Source organism: Schistocerca americana, chromosome X, assembly GCF_021461395.2.
Source record: "Schistocerca americana isolate TAMUIC-IGC-003095 chromosome X, iqSchAmer2.1, whole genome shotgun sequence".
In the NCBI taxonomy this organism is placed as follows: domain Eukaryota; kingdom Metazoa; phylum Arthropoda; class Insecta; order Orthoptera; family Acrididae; genus Schistocerca; species Schistocerca americana.
This window is the reverse complement of record NC_060130.1, coordinates 313,944,739-313,965,584: the sequence shown is the minus strand read 5'-3', so window position 1 is coordinate 313,965,584 and position 20,846 is coordinate 313,944,739. Positions and strand designations below refer to the sequence as shown.

At 38.6% G+C, this 20,846-nt stretch overlaps 1 protein-coding gene across 1 annotated transcript in view; it reads right to left on the bottom strand.

Annotated features, from left to right (window-relative positions):
* The window catches only part of LOC124555988 (KICSTOR complex protein SZT2-like), a 211,179-nt gene that overhangs the window by 24,709 nt on the left and 165,624 nt on the right, over positions 1–20,846 (bottom strand). The window contains exons 17-18 of the mRNA XM_047130033.1: positions 14,034–14,112; positions 4,833–4,942 (exon numbers count right to left, since the gene is read on the bottom strand). Of these exons, the coding sequence (XP_046985989.1) occupies positions 4,833–4,942; positions 14,034–14,112 (189 nt within the window). The remainder of the gene's footprint in view (positions 1–4,832; positions 4,943–14,033; positions 14,113–20,846) is intronic.

The window sequence follows — 20,846 nt, the reverse complement described above, 5'->3', positions numbered from 1 at the left end:
GAGGCATAGAATGTATATCAGAAATATGGGTTAGAAGCCATTGGAAGGGGAGGTGTTCACTGCAATCGACAAAAATATCTTATGTATCGAGGTCGAAATTGAGTTTGACTGCAAAGTTATCTGGATGTGATCAACCACCCTAGGTGAAATGAAGTTAATTAGCTCATGTTTTCACTGATTCTGCTTCAACAATTGTAGAATCATTCAAAGAGAGTCCATGCTGAGTAGTGTGGAAGTACCCTGATCATGCTATATTAGTTGGAGGTGACTACCAACCAAGTATAGACTGGGACATCTACAGATTCTTTGCAGGACAGACAGTCTCATGAAGTAATCGATAACACATTTTCTGAAAACTGTCATGAGCACTAGTTCAACATCCCATACACAACAGAAATATTTTAGACCTTGCAGCTACAAACAGGTCTTGCCTTTTTAACAGTGTCAGTATAGAGACAGTGATTAGTGATCATGATGTCATTACAGCAATGACAGTAACTAAATTTATTAAAATCATCGAGAAGGCTAAGACAGTTTTTATGCTGGAAAGAGCAGACAAGTAGTTGTTAGCATCCTACATAGACAACAAATGGACACGAACTACTTTCAATGTGACAGACGTAGAGGAATTATGGGAAAAGTTTAAACTGAGTGTAAATCACACTCTGGAAGAATGGAAAAAACCCACCGTAGTTAAATAACAAAATTCGGAAACTGATAGATTTTGGCACCCTCAGTTCAAAAAACAATGCAGAAATGTCAACAAGCAAAAGCTAGTGGAAATTCACGTGCCTACAAAATGACTGATGCAAGAAGCAAACAGCAACTTCCTCAGTCACAAGTCAGCAAAAGATCTTGCTGAGAAACTGAAAAAAATTATGATTTTACATCAAACTAAACGGATTGTAGGCAATTCAGTCAATCTTTGGACACACTGGTACGGCAATAAAAGACAGCAAAAGGAAGAGTGAAGTTTTAAATTTCACATTTAAAAAAATCATTCATGCATGAGGATTATACATACGTCATTTGAGCAATGCACAGACTCCCATATGCAGAAAACTGAAATACATATTTATGGCATTAAGAAGAAACTGGAAGAATTGGAAACAAGTGAATTGTCAGGTCCAGAAGGAACCCCCATTCAGTTTTACGCAGAGTACTCTTTGAAACAGGTCCTTTACTTAGTTTGTATTTACTGTGAATCTCTCGCCCAGTGCAAAACCCCAAGCAATTGGGAAAAAGCACAGGTGACTTGCATATACACACATCAAAAACAGTTTTCCATCACCCCAGTTCCCAGAGCTCCTGAAGATAGACGTTGACTGTGGATACTGTATCATAGACACAGTCCCTTTGACTGTTTGGAGATGCACTAAACCCGCCCAAAGATGTAAACAACCATGCATGAGCAGCGCCTATTAGACGGAGGAGGTCCGACCGCAGATCCGTTACAGTCATTCCACCAGGCAGGAGGTACACGGCTGATGTTGTCTGTTGTTCAATCACGCCCAGATAGTCAATACCGAGGTTTGATTGTGTTCACATCGTTAAATGTGCCAAGAAGGGCTCTCAACAAGGGAAGTGTCCAGGCGTGTCAGAGTGAACCAAAGGAATGTGTTCGGACATGGGGGAGATACAGAGAGACAGGAACTGTTGATGAAATGCCTCGATCAAGCCACCCAAGGGCTACTACTGCAGTGGATGACTGCTACTTAGAGATTATGGTTTGGAGGAACCCAGACAGCAACACCACCATGCTGAATAATGCTTTTTGTGCAGCCACAGGACACTGTGTTATGACTCAATCCATGCGCAGTAGGCTGCATGATGCACAACTTCACTCCCGACGTCCATGGCGAGGTCCACCTTACCAACCACGATACCATGCAGCACAGTACAAATGGGCCCAACAACATGCTGAATGGACCGCTCAGGATTGGCATCGCAGTCTCTTCACTGATGGGTGACACATGTGGCTTTAACCAGACAATCATCAGAGACGTGTTTGGAGGCAGCCTGGTCAGGCAGAACACCTTAGACACACTGTCCAGTGAGTGCAGCAAGGTGGAGGTTTCCTGCTGTTTTGAGGTGACATTACGTGAGGCTGATGTACGCCGCTGGTGGCCATGGAAGGCACTGCAACAGCTGTACAATACGTGAATGCCATCCTCCGACCGATAGTGCAACCATATCAGCAGCATATTGGTGAGGCATTCATCTTCATGGATGATAATTCACGCAACCCATTGTGCATATCTTGTGAATGACTTCCTTCAGGATAACGATATCGCTCGACTAGAGTGGCCAGCATGTTCTCCAGACATGAACCCTATTAAACATGCCTGAGACAGATTGAAAAGGCCAGTTTATGGACGACGTGACCTAACAACCACTCTGAGACATCTATGCTGAATCGCTGTTGAGGAGTGCGACAATCTGGACCAACAGTGCCTTGATGAACTTGTGGATAGTATGCCACGACGAATACAGGCATGCATCAATGCAAGAGGATGTGCTACTGGGTATTAGATGTACCAATGTGTACAGCAATCTGGACCACCACCTCTGAAGGTCTCGCTGTATGGTGGTACAACATGCAATGTGTGGTTTTCAAGTGCAATATAAAGGGCGGAAATGATGTTTACAATTGATCTCTATACCAATTTTCTGTACATGTTCTGGAACTTTCGGAACCGAGGTGATGCAAAACTTTTTTTTTTATGTTTGTGTAAGAAGGATAAAGGAACAGACCTGCAAAATTACGGACTAATATCCTTAATGTTGGTTTTTTGTAGAATTTCTGAACATACTCTGAGGTCAAGTACAATAAATTTTGTGCAGGCAGAAAAGCTCCTGTCCACAAATCAGCAATGATTTAGAAAGCATCACTCACAAAAAACTCGGGTTGGCCATTTCTCAAGCGATTTTCTGCAAACCATGGATGAAGGGGATTCAGTTTTCCTACAGGTCGAGGAAGTATTTGACACAGCACAGCACTGCAGATTGTAACAGAGGTCTGAACATACAGAACAGGTTCTCAGATATGTGACTTGAAGACATCTTAAATAATAGAACCCAGTGTGTTATACTGGACAGCTATGTTCATCAGATACAACTGTAACGTCAGGAGCGCCCCAGGGAAGCACGGAAGGACCACTCTTGCTCTCTATATACATAATGGTCTGATAGACAGGTTGAGCAGCAATCTGTGACTGTCTGCTGATGGCACAAGAGTGTACAGAAAAGTGTCTTTGTTGTTTGACTGTAGCTGGATGCACGATGATTTAGACAGAATTTTTATTTAGTGTGATGAGTGCCTGCATGCTCTGAATGTAAAAAAAATGTTAAGCTACTGTAGATTGATAGGAAAAAACTATCCCATAAGGTTCGAATAAGCTATTAATGGTGTGCTGCCTGACACAGTCACTTTGATTGAATATCTACACATAATGTCGCACAGCAATATGAAATGGAATGAGCACATAAGGCTGGTAATATGGAAAGTGAATGGTAAGTTTCAGTTTATTAGAATAATTCTAGAAAAGTGTAGTTCAGTTATAAAAGATACCACGTGTAAAACAGTAGTATGACCCATTCTTGAATACTGCTAGAGTGTCTGAGGACCCCATCAGGTTGGGTTAAAGGAAGACATTGAACCAATTCAGAGCCATGCTGCTAGATTTGTAACCGATAGGTTCAATCAGGATGTGAGTGTTAAAGAAATGCACTTTGTACTCAAATGAGAATCCATGGTGGAAAGACAACTTTCTCTTCACAAAACACTACCGAACAAGTTTAAGGAAACCAGCATCTGCGACCAACTGTAGAGTAATTCTACTGCCACCAATGTGCATCTTATGTGCAAATTGTGAAGACAACAGAAGAGAAACTAGGGCCTGTATGAAAGTATATAGACACTCATTTTTCCCTTGCTGCATTTATGAGTGGAACAGGAAAGGGAAGGACTAGTAGCAGTAGAAGGAGCCTCCACCACACATCATTTAGTATCTTGTGGAATATGTATGTAGATGTAGATGTAGATCAGATAAAAAGGACACATGCTGTTGTAAGTTTTCAGACGAAAGCACTTCATAAAACCTATTGATGGACCTACAGAAAAAGTGAAAGTATGTTTCAAGCTGAAAGATGCATAAGTGAAGCAAAGAATTAGCAAACAAAATGTATTTCACCATTTAAAACAACTTCAAGATCAGGGGAAAAAAACCATAAGCTGAATAGCTATGTGAAAAACACAAAATTAAGGGATATCACAGAAAAAAGTGACTAGTATACAGGGGTGATGAAAATGCTATAATAAAATTAGGAAGTATCAGAGACTTAAACAGTTTACATATACTGCCCAAAAGTGTTTACACAAAAGTTTATTACACACAGAATGCTGCCATACCAGTGATTGTTGGTAAAACATTGGGGGCCAGTGACATGGGTAGTTTACACGGCCTCTCTTTAAACACTCCAAATGGAAGAACTATACAGGAATCAACTGCTTCACCTAGCTCTTGTTAAAATATAGGGTATAAGATGAGAACAACGTATTTTCAGCTTTGTTCAGCATCATACACATAAGCACCATCTGATTAAAAGTGCAGTGTCTGAACTTGTCCAATGACTTAACTAACAAAATTGACATGCTTAAAACAGAGTTGAGTAATTCCATAGACACATTCAAAATTATTAATTACTTGACAAAAAGTTATCCTTTCTGCATAGGTCTATCACTCCCCGAAGCCCGTCTTGAAGGTTCTGATTCACTTAGTATATTACTGTAGTCTGTACTTTACATTATACATTCATTTGATATCACTGACCTTTCCTTGTTGCTCATTGACGTTGTATGAGGTGGGAAGAGAACATACTGGATTACACACGGCTGGATGCAATCCTCATCATCTTCATCTTTATCCTTGCTGCTTGGCAACTGAAAAAGAAAGTTTAATACATTCTATATTTACTCTAAAATATGAGCTAAGTTAATAAACAGTGCTTGAAACCATATGACAGTCTTATGGTAATTGTTACTACTAATATTAGAAACTAGAAATGGGACCCAATATATAGGTAGATTAAAGACAACCACAAAGCTACTGGACTGGGATCCATTTGCAATGACAAAGCAGTTACCTGCTGACAAACTAAACACAGTTTAAGAGATTGCTTGGAAATGAAACAAAACATTCACTGGAAGCATTGTATTGTCATCATCTTTATCTTTATCTTCATCTTCCACTTCTTCTTCTTCTTCTTCTTCTTCTTCTTCAGACATCCAACATTTTGCTGTCCACTGGGCTTGAAGTCTTGGCATTCTAGGCAGGTTATATTGATACATTCTTTCTAACTGGTTACACAAGTTGACTTCATATTTCTTTTTTTAAATTTTGCTTTCCAAATCAAAAATCTGTAGCTCTTTTCTCATTTCTGCATTTTGTTTTTTTTTTTTTGCCTATCAGTGTGCAGTCTCTGACTACCCAGAGAAATTTCATTTCAGATGACATAATTTTCCATCTGTATTTCTTCGTGAGTACCCACAGCTCACTTCCATAGTGGAACCATCACTTTTTATAGCGCTTCAGCTAATTTTCTTCTTTTTTTTCATATTTCAGAGGTATATGAATTGTTCCAAATATATGTTTAAATTTGCAAAGTTTTGTTTCTATGTGGTGAACTGTTTTTGGGGATATTTCATATTCAAAGTAGTTAAAGGTAATACCTGCTCAACTATTTTTCCATTTACATCAGTCTTGGATCTTTTCATGCTTTCCCCAGAAATGACATTACTTTTGACTGATGTGGACATATTAGGAGTCAATATTCTTCTGCTATATTTCTTAAGATGTATAGCCCCCTTTGTAAGTTATCTTCTGTCTGTTGAACAACACCACCACCACCACCAACAACAACAACAACAACAATGTCAGCATATAAAGTACTACTTAAACTATACTATGGCAAGAGCATTATACTACATTTGAAAATTCGTTTCCATCTTATTATACTTCATCCACAACGATAGTCCGCCCCTGGTAGCTGAGTGGTCAGCGCAACGGAATGTCATACCTAATGGCCCGGGTTTGATTCCTGGCTGGGTCAGAGATTTTCTCTGCTCAGGGACTGGGTGTTGTGTTGTCCATATCATCACCATTTCATCCCCATCATCCAAATCGCCAAAGTGGCATCAACTCGAAAGACTTGCACCAGGTGCCCGATCTATCCGACGGGAGGCCCTAGCCACAAGGCATTTCCATTTCCACAAAGGTATCAAAAAGCTTTTGGAGGGGGGGAAGGGGGGGGGAAGACAGTAACCTTGGCCAACTCCTTTATTGTTTTTTACTGGTGCTGTCAGTTGCTTCCCCATATCAATCGTGTCACATTAGTGTTCTGGTATAGATTTTTGATCACTTTTAATGTATTATACGCTAAGCCTTTCCTTATCAAAATTTCCCATATCACATCTCTATTCCCTTCTTTTCTCCACCATTTATTTCAATAAGAAAATGACATCTATTGTAGAGCTGTCCCATCTGAATGCCATCTGTTCTTCGCTGATGATAGTGTCTGCTATACACTTAAGCTTACCAATAATTATTCTGGAGTAAATGATGCCTCTAAATTTTCACATTCACTCCTGTCATCTACCTTGTAAATATGAATGACCCTTGCTTTTAGCCAATTTTCAGGTATGCTCCCTTGCCTGTAGCATTTTCTCTGCAAAATTATTTTTAGGGAAGTCATTGGAAGAGTCTGTATATATTCAAAGTGCATTATTCAAACACTAGAGATGAATGTAAAATTATTTTTAAATAAGACAATCAGGTCCACACATAGTACTTAGAGGTGGGCATTTGCCTTTCTTTGTGCCCATATTTCTTTCATTCTCTTTTCTGTGGATTTTTTTTCCCCTTCAGACCACACTGTTCCACTCTTCTACCTTAGCTTTTCCTCTTGGTCAACTTGGCATTTTTTTAATTTTGGACATCATAGTAATTCTTGCTGATGTATAATGAGTTTTGGTCTTGGGAACCCATTTCATCATGTCCATTTTAGCTTCGCTCCTGTTATCAAAAAAATTGACTACCTGTTTGTAAGTCTGTCTAGGTTTATTCTTTTAACATGTCCATAGACACTTAATCTGCCTTTCCCAATGTCACTACAGATATCTGTGTACTGATTTCCTGATTGCTTCTGAGTCAGTACTGTATGTCTACTAGTTTTGGACCTAGAATTTTTCTTACAAGTTTGTTTTCCTTTATATAAATGTTTCTGGTTTAATTACTGTACTGAGATGCCTTTGTTTCATGTGACTGGAGAGACCTTTTTTTTTTTTTTTTTTTTTTTTTTGTTTTTTTGGAAACCTAATCTTGTTAACTTTTGTTTGGATTCCATTTTCCCAAATGGTTTCATTGAGCTTTTTTAATTATGGAACTCATCTATTTTTTCTGTATCTTGTCTTCACCTATTTTGGTGGTTGTCTGTTGCTTGCCATATACTCAGTCTTCTCAAAAGATCTCTGGAGACTGATTTTTTCTGCAGTTTCTTTCCAAGAGTTCAATCTGATTTTGGGTTGATGCAGTGCCCCAAGTTAATATTATTACTAAACTGTTTGCAAACACTTGCCTAAGCCTAAAGTGATTGGTTGGTCTTTGAGGGCTGATTTCAGTTTGCACCATTCTTGTATCACTTTCTCAAGGATACAGTTGAAAAATAATGGAGGCAGCCCCTCTCCCTGGCTTACTCCTGCTTTGATTTTGAAAGGAACTGAGAGTTCTACCACAAATTTACATTGGACCTTGTATCTGTCAAAGACTGTTTTATGATTGCAAGTGCAGATTTAGATCTTGTTCTTTTAATATTTTGAAAAGTGATTTGTGGTCAACCAAAATACAGTTTAAAAAAATAAAAAAGCCAACAAATGTGTTGACTAAATTTTTGCTACAAATTCTCTGGTGTCTTAAGATTTGCTTTATGTTCAGGATATGCTCTGGACATGAATAGTCTGGTCTGAATCTTGCCTTATATTCTTCAATTTTTGGTTCAAGTTGTTTCTGTGCTCTATCAAGAAGATATTGGAATACTGTTTTCTATGCCACTGATATTAGTGGGATTACCTTGTAGTTATTTGCATTTGATCTGTCTCCTTTCTTGTGCAATTGGTGAATTAATGCATTTTTCCATCATACTGGAATTAGTTCTATTTGCCAATAGCTTGCATGAGTTTTGTGATTTCATTTATAATGTCTCAGCCTTTGATTTGAAGATGTCTGCTGTGATTACATATTCCCCCTGCCCCCCACCAACGCTTTATCATTACGAGTCTTTTGATCTGTCTTGCAATTTCTTCTTCATCTGGCAGTAATGAATTTGGATTACAGGTTCATGTGGTGAGAATCTGTGTGTTGGTTCTGAGTACCTAAGTAATTCTCTGAAATAACAGGCAAGTTCTTTGCAGTTTTCTTGATTGATTAGAGAAAATTGGCCATTTTATTTCTTGATTCAAAGACTTTGCCATTAACATCCTATGAGCTTAGTTTTGAAGTTCTTATAGAAATTTCTGAGTTGGTACTTCTGAAGTCCTTCTCAATGTCAACTAGTTGATATATATGCTGGAAAATGATCTCTGACCGAAACCAACTGCACAATAAATTGAACACCAATGTAATTTGTTACACATAGTGCCATTTCTACAACTTAGAGAAGCTGTTGAACACAATCAATTAAAAAAACTGAATTCAAAGGAAGTCCACACAATACACAAAACAATTTTCTGCAACTTTCACTTTTTATTTAACCCATCATCATCAACCTCAACATTTGGGGAATTTCATCTCATTTTGCATCTTGCGTTACTCTTGCGGCAGGCATGTATGACGCTTTTTTGGCAGCCAGCAACAAGACAAAGAGGCTGTGTGTCATGTTGCACTAATGACAAAACATTATTGTCACTTACACATCCCAAAACTTATTTTACATATTTCCACTTGTATTTATAAACTGTGCTTATTGTATATATGAGGGTGGTGATAACTATCTGAAAATTTGCAAGAATTCGATCACTGTTAATAAGCTATATTAATGCTAAGAAATTCTTATTTTAAAATACATTATAATCCATCCTACTTACACAAAAACTGTTTACTTCAGTTTTTAAACACAAGATATGTGACAAAATCGGTATCAGACATCTATACATTTTTTTGCTGTTTTATGCATTAGTACAAGTATATGCATCTATAGCTTCACAGATAATGGAGAGATTGAAAAATCGTATTTTGAGATAAAATAAATTATTCAGTAGGTTAAGGGAGACAAAAATTTAATTCTGATGGGACATTGGAATTCAACAGTAGAAAACGAAGAGCAAAAGAGCGCACAGCTATATCAAAACTACCACTTGGTGTAAGAACCACGGAAGAACGTTGTATGCATGAAAGAGATCTGGTGACACTAAAAGTTTGACAGATTACATAATGGTAAGATAGAGATTTCAAAACCAGATTTTAAATTGCCAAACATTTCCCTGAGATGCTGTGGACTCTGATCATAATTTATTAGTTATCAAATGCAGATTAAAGGTGAAGAAATTATAGCATGGTAGAAAATTAAGGTGATTTAGAACCTGGATAAAATGAAACAATCAGAGGTTGCCGAGTTTTACAAAGACATCATTAGTCACTGACTGACTGAAACAGGTAAAAAAATAACAGAATCAGAATTGGCGGCTTTAAGAAGTGAAGGTAGTAGAAGAACAACTAGGCAAAAAGACAATGCTCATCAGGAATCCTTGAAAAATATTTTACATATTAAATTTAACAGATGAGAGGAGAAAATGTAAAAATGCAGTAACTGAAACAGGCAAAAGAGAATACAGAAATATAAAAAAATAAGGCTGACAGAAGGTGTGAAACTGCTAGGTAGGGATGGCTAGAAGAGAAATGCAAAGTTACAGAAACATGAATGATTATAAGAAAGATGTATACTAAATATAGTACAATTTCAGAAGTATTCGGAGAAAATAAAAGCCCTTGTGTGTACATCAGGAGATAAGTTGACAAGCTAGTAATAAGCATAGAAGTGAAAGCCAACATGCAGAAGGAATATACAGAGTGGAAAACAACAATCTGACAAGGAGGTCAGAGCAAGTTATGGGACACCAAATCGAGCAAAATTTTCCAAATAAATGTATGTCTAAAGTGCACCACTGTGAAGCTACAGCCATAGAATGACAGCCAATCAGTGTCTAGAATGCAGAAGTTTGTTTGGTAAATGAACATATTTTTTATGTATACAGACTGAAGCAGCAGTACAGTTTTGTCCACCTAAGCTGCTACTGCGTTATGCTGTACTGTTGTCGTGCTCCACTGCATTTCTTGCTGTGTGCTGTGTCACACTTGAGATACTGTGAACAGGTAATCAAACAACCAGCTATCCAACATTCACTATGCTTATGGGGCAGCAAAATTCAATGCTGTGGGTGCAAGAGGATGGTATTCTGAACATTTCCCAAACAGAAGACAACCAGTAATCCATACCTTTACATGCTATCTGATCAAAAGTATCAAGAGACCACAATGTAATGCAGAATTGACCACTAGATGTCACAACAGGCAGACCCACCAGTATAAAAGGAGGTAGAGAGTATGTGTTGTCAGTAGAGAAGCAATAACAGCAGAATTAGTCAGTCGCAAGAGCTCAGTGTCTTCGAACGTTGACTAATCACTGGGTGTCACCAGAGTAACAAATCCACTGGGGACATTCAACCCTTTTAAAGCTGTGCAACTCAGCTGCTGATGATGTGACTGTGAAGTGGAAACATGAAGGAACAACCACAGCTAAACCAAGACCAGGCAGACCTCATGCACTGATGGGCAGGGACCATCGAGCATTGCAGAGGGTAGCTTTAAAAATCGCATCAGTGAAAGGTATCACTCATGAGTTCCAAAGTGCTACCAGCAGTCCACCAAGAACAACAAATGTGCCTTTGGGTTATAGGAAATGTGGTGCAAAAAATTGATGAGTTCTTCAAAGTTGCACATTTCTATAGCCAAAGTTTAGTGACACTTGAGATGGTTTACAGAGTGACACTACTAGGCAGTGAACGATTGTAAACATGAGATTTGGAGAGATGAATCACTTTATACCCTGTGGAAATCTGACAGAAGCGGTTGGGGTTGGCGAATGCCTGGAGAATGTTAGCTGCCATCATGTGTAGTGCCATAGTGAAGTATGGAGGAGATGGTGTTAAGGTATGGTGTGTTTCTCATGGTTAGGGTATGGTCCCCTTATTGTGTTTAATAAAATGTTAAATGCAGGATATGAACACGTTTTACAGCATTGCATGCAATCTAATTAAAACTATGCAACTGAGACAGAACAATAAATGCCAATTGTCTTAAATGGGAGAAAAGAATTTCAGAGTACAGCTTGGCTAAAAGAAGTCATAGGTTAAAGGACACATTCCAGAGCATCAAGAAATAATTTGGTAATGGAGGGAAGTGAGTGGGGTAATATACTGTAGATGGAGACAAAAGCTTGACTACAATACACAGATTGTAGGTGATGAAAGCTGCAGTAGCTATGCACAGATGAAGAGATGTGCACAGGATAGACTGGTGTGGAGAGCTGCTGACCAATCTTTGGATTAAAGACAACAATAACAACAGCAATGTAACAATCATATACTTTAATCCAATTAAAAATATTATATCTATTAGAAGCGCAGCTAGATATGGAGCATATAAACACTGTTTCCAGTCCCTTGATATTTATTTAGTAAACTTCATAAATTTGTTTAAAATAATTTATTAAGCTTAATTATATTGTATCACTAAATAGTTTTCCCACCTGTTTGCTGTGTATGACAGTGTCAAACTCTTTATTTAGGTCCACATTATTGCTTTTGTTTAATTTACCCAGCAAGCAACATTACAGATTACAGAATTTTTGTATACATTCAGGTTCCTTTCAAAATTGTGGGGTGACTTATGCCACACATTGTTGTCAGAGGATAAAGTTGTATTTATGTCATAAGACTGAAAGGTGTTGGCAATATTTTGGAAAATTGTCACAGTTTTTATTTGTATGTAATTGGACACTTTTCAACATTATACAGGTAATTCTCATTCCTGTTTCACCACTGGTGTAACATATCACACAATCTTCTTGACTCACTACTGGGTATCCAAAAACATATTACATCTTAGAAAAAGGTTGGCCAAAACAGAAAATCAATATTATTTGTATATTATCCAATAAAGTGCAACCCTCAAAAAATATTCCATTATAGTCATGTTGAGAACTGCACGCTGCAGAATGAGCATTGAGATGTTTAGTAAGAAGATCACTGCAAGGCCGATCTAACAGTACCCTTGAATGTCTGAGTAACTCTAGTCAAAATTTTGAGTAGAATAGTAATTTAACTGAACATGAAGCAGCTCTATGACAATTACTTTAGTAACAAACAAATGAGTATCTGTTATTATCCATATTGAGATCCATATCAGAGATGAAGTATTAGCAATGTAAGACATGGGTAGAAGATTAAAGTGGTAGTGTCACCGGTGAAAAAATAACCTTGGAAATTGTTTTAAGAAAGTTAAGGAAGGCACAGGAGTCATGAATCACAAATCATAGTTTTTTTTATGTCACAGGGAGGATTCTAAAAATGAATTGTTTTCATTATGTAAACCACACTACCTTTCGCTCTCTCACCACCAAGGTCATCCATCCTGCAGAAGGCACAGACAACAAAAGAGTATCAGAATCTTTACAGAGTGTTTCCTGAGAGATGTCCACAGCATTATTAACTGTGCAAGGAGTTTTACCTCCCCACAAGAGTAGTTATGTTCATGCACTACAAAAGGATAGGTGCCATTACGCAGTGAGGATTACCTTTTCCATTTTTTGTATGGCTGGTGCAAGAAGCACCATGGTTTCATTCTTGAAACCTGTTGATTTGTCACTTGCATACATGAGAAAGGAGGACAGTTTCTGCGACTTTGGATCAGTACTGTGGCAGACCACAAAATTTCCTACCTTTGGAATACAATAAACCAGTCAAGGATATGTCATTTCAACAGGCTGAGACCATAGCCCACACTTCTTGTTATTCACTTTTAATATGGCCAGGTCAACTGATTTGTTTCTTTGTGTGTCTTTCCCCACACCATATTTTAGTGTTTGCGAGATATGTAAAGCTGAAAAGTATGAAAGTTTCCCTGGAAGTATTCAACCATTACATCAAATAATAAAACAAGAAGTAACCAACACACTGATTTAATGTCCTGCAAAGCAATGGAGACCTTACACAAGCATCCAATAGTGTTTTATAAATAATGAGCACCAATTGCATGATGTTACAATTAAAAGCAATTAAAAAATGTGAAATGTAGTTTTTCCATTATTTAAAATTATTTTTTCAATTTCTTCCTATATGTGATGTTTACTGGCTTCTCACATGTAAGAGTTATTCTTCTCACACAATGAATTAGTCCATATACTAGAAGAACATTCATAGTTCTTGTTTCCTGATCAGTTATTCCCCATAAAATGAAGTACTGTAGCTGTTCTATAACATTTTATAGGAACCCTTTTTTATATAATTTCTAACACGTACATTTCTCCAGTAGTACTTTAAGTGTCTTTGATTTAACAGGAAACTTATTGCTCCTCACAGGTTTTGCAAAGTTTACATACTCAGCATATTAAGTACGGTGAGATGGATAAGCAGGCAACAAATCCAAGAATACAACACATTTTAAGATACAATTCAGGAGACAAAGCACACAGGCAACACAGTACATGAAAGACCAAACAGTAAAAGAAGTGTAAGTAAGGGGAGAAAGAATTTCTTGTGTTGCATAGTCTTTCATACAAAATGTGTAGAAAGAGTTGACGAGAATTGCAGTAAATTATAATGCTGTTTTTAAGAATACAAAGCAGTTATATATCACTTATATGTTGTAGTAAATTTGCGAACTTTTAAACAATTTCTCATGGTATTAATCTATTGTTCTCACCTTCATCTCAACCTCAAGAACCATATTAATAATCCCAGCAGATGAATGAGCAAAAGTGAAGCCTTCCTGAAGCCTCATTCTGCAACACAGTAACAAAGGTGTCATGAACTAAAGGTTAAATTACTTTACTTATGTGCGTAAAGGAATGCTAGTACAGTACAAAATAAACACAAATAAGCTTAAAGAAATCTAAAGTTTTGATTGTGAGATTTAGTGAATCTTGGCACTCAAAAATTAAACATGTTAATGAATTGTATTTCTCACCATCATTTACTTACAGACAACCTTACAAAAATTGAAACTGCTGAAGTTACAAATATAGGCAAAACTGCTATTACAGTTTTATAGTAAGAAGTTTATTCAACTAATTATTGTGGGTAATTTACAAAGAGTAGCAGCAAGTATTACAAAAAGTATGGGAGGACACAATTATAAAAGCTGAACACTACTTGGCTTGATGTGTTATTTATACATCACAGATCGGTGCGGCAAGCTAATCAACATGACATGTAACCTTAAACTGTGCACAGGACGACAAAAATTGTCTCTGTGCAGGAATCAGTCCATCATCCAAATGGAGTTGCTAAAAAAACACAATACATGCAGCTACAGGGGCTGGACAAAAATATGGAAACACAGAGAGAAATTTATGCTTGAATATAAAATGCAGGTGACTGTCAAGCCTGCAGGTTGCATTGTTATATTTAACCAAGAATGGCACCTGCACAATGCATGGCAAGTGTTAGTCACGGTCAGCACAATGTTCTGTGTAGTTGTGAGTGCATTATGTTGAAGGTAAGTGAATGTGGGCAAAATGTTGGTGCCCTTTATGGTGGGTACTTCCATAACTGAGGGGAACCAAAGAGATCTGTGTTTCAAGAGGAACCATATCGAAGATTCACTAAGTCACAATGTGTATGGTTTGTAGGTTTGATATGGACTGAGATACTGATGTAGCCATCCTCGAGGTGGAGGTCAACATTGGAACATTGGAAGGTTGAGGAGGACCAGGTGAAACAAATGGGGGGGGTGGGGGGGGGGGGGGGGTGGGGGGGGGGGAGGTGTTGAGGTTCTGAAGGAATGGGAATGTTTATAGGGTGCCCTCACCATCAGTCCAGATCACAAAGATGTCATCAGTGAATCCAAACCACACAACATTCGCTAAGTCACAATGTATATGAAATTTTGTGGTGAGTGATCATGACAGACTGTCACTGAAGAAGACTGTGATAAAAAATAAGAGGACAACAGCAGAAAAAGTCACTGCAGAACTGAATGTCACACTTTTGAACCCTGTCAGCACCAAAGCAACATGAAGGGAACTCCATAAGCAGGGAATTGTGGAGAGAGCTGAAATTCCAAAACAGCTTTAGTGATGCAAATCCCCATAACAGAAAAAACGTGGTGCTGAAGCCGTTACACTTGGACTATGGTGCAATGGAAGAAAGTCATTTTGTTGGATGAGTCATGTTGCACTCTGTTTACAACTTCCGGCCGATTTTACATCCCTAGAGTGAAACACAGTGCAGGTTCAGTGATGATTTGGGCAGCAATATCACGGTATTCCCTGGTCCCCATGGTTACTCTGCAAGGTTGCATTACTGCCACGGATTTTGGCTGGTTAGGTCCATCTCATGTTACAATGTTTGTTCACCAATGGTGATGCTGTGTTAGAAGACCACAGGGCCCCAGTTCACACAGTTTGCATTGTCCAGGACTGGTTCAGTGAGCACGAGGATGAATTGCTGCATCTCCCCTGGCCACCACAGTCTCCAGATTATTGAGTCTTTGTGGTCTATGTTGGACAGAAGGGTGCATGATTGCTATCTACCTCCATCATCGTTACTTGCACTTGCCACTATTTTCTAGGACGAATGGTATAAGACTCTCTTGAAAACCATACAGGACCTGTATTTGTCCATTCAGAGCTGGAAGCTGTTTTGAATGTAAATGTGTCTCCTACACTGCATTAGGCAAGGTAAAGCATTGTGTTTTTGATGTTTCCATATTTTCGTCCACTCCTTGTATGATGGTTATTCTAAGGTTTGAAGCTGGACTAACGAACTTAAAATTTCAAAGTTTATCATTCAATTATCTTAATTGGTAGTAATGATGATCTAATGCAAACAAACCCACAGGAAATGGGGATCCTTCACAAAGTGATGCTAGATAGGACAACCCAAAAAGTAAAAACAAATCCTTATGGGCATTGGGGGTCAACAACTCATATCTTTGTCAGAGATGCTTTATAGTACTTATTTTCTGAAAGATGGAATTTGAATATCTGCTAAGCGACTGCAGACATTCTCTGCATTAGTTAGCAGAATTCCTTTTTGCTACACTTGCTCAACTACTACAGGGATTGTAGTGGGCTTTGTGAATGCCTGACAAACAGGATTTACTTTAATGTGTAGTGGTGACAGTCAAATTTGGTGGAGGTGATTGGGGACTATACAATTAGTTTTGCTCAATGTAAAAATGAAGATAGATGTTTATGAAAACTCTGTACACAACAGTATGCTACTCACACTCTGCAACACTTTGAAATTGACTCTTTGTTGTTGTTGCTATCCTTTTCAGTCCAAATACTAGTTGCTGCAACTGTCCAATCTGATCTATCCTGTGCAAGCTCTTCCATTTCTATGTAATTACTGCAAGCCTTGATCTTCTTCTGTAACTTTTACTCCTCACATTTCCTTCCAGCACCACACTATTTTCTGATGTCTAAGGATGAGTGCTAACATCTGATCCCTCCTTTTAGTCACGTTGTGCTATAAATTTATCCCTCCTCAACCCTCCTGATTCAGTACCCCATCACTAGTTATCCTATTTACCCATTTAATTTTTGATGTAGCACCATGCTTGAAATCTTATATTCTCTTCCCATTTGTACTGTTTGTCAGCCAAGTTTCATTTATGTATAAGGTTACACTTCAGATTAAGGCTTTCAGAAATCAGTTTCTGACACTTAAATTTCTAATACATGTTTCATTTGCAGAAATGCTTTTCTTGCTGTTAACAGTCTGCATTTTATGTCCACTCATATTCAAATATTATCAATTAGTTTGGTGCCCAAATAGCAAAACTTGTCAACTAATTTTAGTGTCTCATTTCCTAATTTAATTCTCTCAGCATCACCTGATCTAATTCGATTTAATTCCATTACCCTTGTTTTACTTTTGTTGATGTTCTTCTTATAGCCTCTTTTCAAGACACTACCTGTTCCACTCAACTGCACTTCCAAGTCCTTTTACAGTGTCATAAACAAACATCACAGATTTTATTCCTTCTCTCTGAACTTCCAATGCTTTCTCAAATTGCTTGTGGTTTCCTTTACTGTTTGCTCTATGTAATGATTGGGTAACATGAGGGATATGCTGCAACTCTGTCTCACCCCCTTCTCAACTACTGTCTTCTTTTCATGTCCTTTGACTCTGGTTTCTGTACAGCTTGTAGTTAATATTTCCTTGCTCGTATTTTATTCCCACTACCTTCAGAATTTCGAAGTGTATGCCTGTCAAAATCACAAAAGGCTTACTCCAAACTGAAAAATGCTATAAATTCATGTTTGTCTTCCTTCAGTCTATCTTTTAAAATCGGTTGTTGGCTCATACATTTCTTTATTTCTCCAGTAACTGAACTGATCTTTCCCAGATACACTTCTACAGGTTTTCCCATTCTTCTGTGAATAATTTGTGCTAATATTTTGCAACCATAATTTCTTAAACAATTTGATAACATTCACACCTGTTAATTCCAGTCTTCTTTGGAATTCCGATTATTACTATTTCTTGATGTCCGATCATATTACGCCTTGGCAGAATAGTTTTATCATGACAGGTTCTCCCAAAGATCCCAATGATCCTGAGGGAGTGTCTTCAATGCTAGATGTTTTGTTTCAACTTGGGGTTTTCAGTTGTCCACCAAACTATTCTTGTAGTATCTAATCTCTCATCTCATAGTCATGTAAGTCCAATTCCCTTTCCATAGCATTATCTTCGCGTGTTTTTTTTTCCTTTAAACAGCCCTTCTCTTTATTCCTTCAAAGTTTCATCCTTCTAATCTTCGCTTACTATTGGCTTCCCATCTGAGCATTTGATATTCAAACAGTTGCTTCTCTCTTCTCCACAGATTTCTTTCATTCTCCTATATGTGACACCTATTTGTCACAGAGCCATGCATGCTTTCATAATTAATAACAGATATTTTTTCAAGAGCTTATCACGACTAGTTTATATGCAAGGAATATTTTTGTTAATAAAGGAAGGAGTAAGGTAACAACCCACCATGCAATTTAGCCGTTGAGTCAGCTATGGTCACAGAAACAAGACTGAGAATGTTGCAGAGCTGTTGGAGAAATCCTCCTCCTGAACTGCTACAGTACAAATACACACACACATAAATGTGCATGGCTACATCGTTCTTGCACTGCAGCTCAACAGGGATGAGGGGTTATGTCGGGTGGAGTGGATGAGGGGCTGCGTCGGGTGGAGTGGACGAAGGGAGTAAGGAAGACAGGGGCTGGAAAGAGGTTTGGAGAGGGACGAGTAATGGCTGTAAGGGAGAGGCATCAAGCTCATTAGGCCTTATCTTTTTACCTACATGATCCTCTGCTGCCAGTACTATTTCATTTCTTTAAGCTCCATACTTACGTTATATCATATTCCTTTCCCATTTCAGTCAATAGTTGCCTAATGCTCCCTTTGAAACTCTCAAAAACTGCTGATTCTTTCAATTTATCCAGGTCCCAACTCCATTATTTCCTACCTTCTTGGAATTTCAGTATTAAGCTGCAGTTCATAATGAATAAATTATGATCAGAATCCACATCCACAACTGCAACTGCAAATGTTCTTCAGTTTAAAACCTGATTTCAGAAGCTCTGTTCTGCTGTTGTAAAATCTACCTGAAACCCACCAGTGTCTCCAGGTCCCATCAACATATATCTGTTATCAGTATAATAATGCCTCTGTCCATACAGCATATGCCAATACACCATATTTTAGAGAAAATCTGGTGGATTTGATAGACTTCTGATCACACTGAATATCCTTAGAATAAATTACAGTACTGGTTACAGGTAAAATTAATTCACTCAAAAATCTGGTGACACTACCCACTATGCTTCAAGAAGAACAGGCACAAATTCTATCTTCAGTCCTACAAATTACATCTTCAGTGTAACATAACTTAGCAGAAAGCTTTCCTTGAAGTTTGAATACCTGAAGATTCAACAGGAGTAAAACTCAAACAATGGGAAGTCCAGAATGGAGTAACTACTCACCATGTAGAGGAGACATTGAGTTGCAGACAGGCACAATGAAAAGACTGCTATACATTTTAGCTTTTGGCCAAAAGGCCTACTTCTAAAGTAGAAAACACACACATATTCATACAATAAGAACTCATACACCCATGATCACTGTCCCTGGCCACTGTGGACGGACTGAGACATAACTGTGCCTCATTTGAGCAGCAATCTGGCAGAGGGGGTAAGGAGGCAGTGTTGGGAGGGGAGATGGGAATAGCAGGGTGGGGTTGAGGAAGGTGTAATGGTGCTTGGGTGTGTGTGCAGGGACATAGTGGGAACAGGTTAGAGCAACTAGGTGCACTCAGGAGGTTTGGAGGGGGAGGGGGGGAGGTGTTGAGGGAGATGTAGAGAAGGGAAAAGGAATAGTGAGTGTATTGGTGGAATAGAAGGCTGTGTATTGGTGGAGTGGGCGCAGGGAACGGGATATGTAAGTGCATGACAGAGACTAGTGACAATTGAGGTCACAGAGGGGTAGTAGAACGTTGAATATATTGCAAGGAGAGTTCCCACCTGTGGAATTAAGAAAAGCTGGTTTGGTACAAAGGATCCTGATGCCCCAGGCTCTGAAGCAGTCATTGAAGTGAAGCACAGTGTGTTGGACAGGATGTTCAGCAACTGGATGGTCCAGCTATCTCTGGGCCACAGTTTGTCATGCGTACAGACAGCTTGTTGATTGTCATGCCCACACCAAAAGCAGCATCATGGTTGCACTTAGTTTGTAAATAACATTATTGCTTTCACAGTGAGCCCTGCCTTTGATGGCATAGGCGATTCCTGTGACCTGAATGGAGTATGGAGTGGTGGGAGGGGATAATGGGTAGGATATTCCTCATTTCAGGGCATGACGAGAGGTTGTCAAAACTCTAGTGGAGTATGTGATTCAGTTGCTCCAATACTGGGTGGTAGAGTCACGAGGGGAGTTCTCAGTTGTGGCCGGATGGTGGATATGTGGGAGATGGAATGTGACTGGGAGATCTGTTTCTATACAAGGTTGGATGGATAATTTCGTCTGTGAAGGCCTTGGTGAGACTGTGGGTGTATTTGGAGAGGCATTGTTCTGACTGCAGATGCGACGAGCATGGGTGCCTAGGCTGTATGAAATGGTCTTCTTGGTATGGAATGAGTGGCAGTTGTCAAAATGGGGGTATTGCTGGTGATTGGTAGGTATTGCATTCTTTTACTCAGTGTCTGTCATTTTTTCTCTACTTTCCTGTGTTTTATCTTTCACCTTCCAAACCACAAACGCTCTGACTTCTGAGCCACACTGTATCAACAATCTCGTCCATGCACAACACATAGCTATGTGACCAAGCAGATTCTTGGTGTTGCATCTCATGTCCCACATTCTTCCTGCCAATATGGTTTATTCTAGACATTCACACTGATCACACTTCCTCTCTCACTAGCGCATACTTTCATGTGTATTTTCCTTACTTTTCTGTGCCACACAAACATTTTTAACCTTGACCTTACCAACACCCCCTACCCCCTTTCTCTCCTCT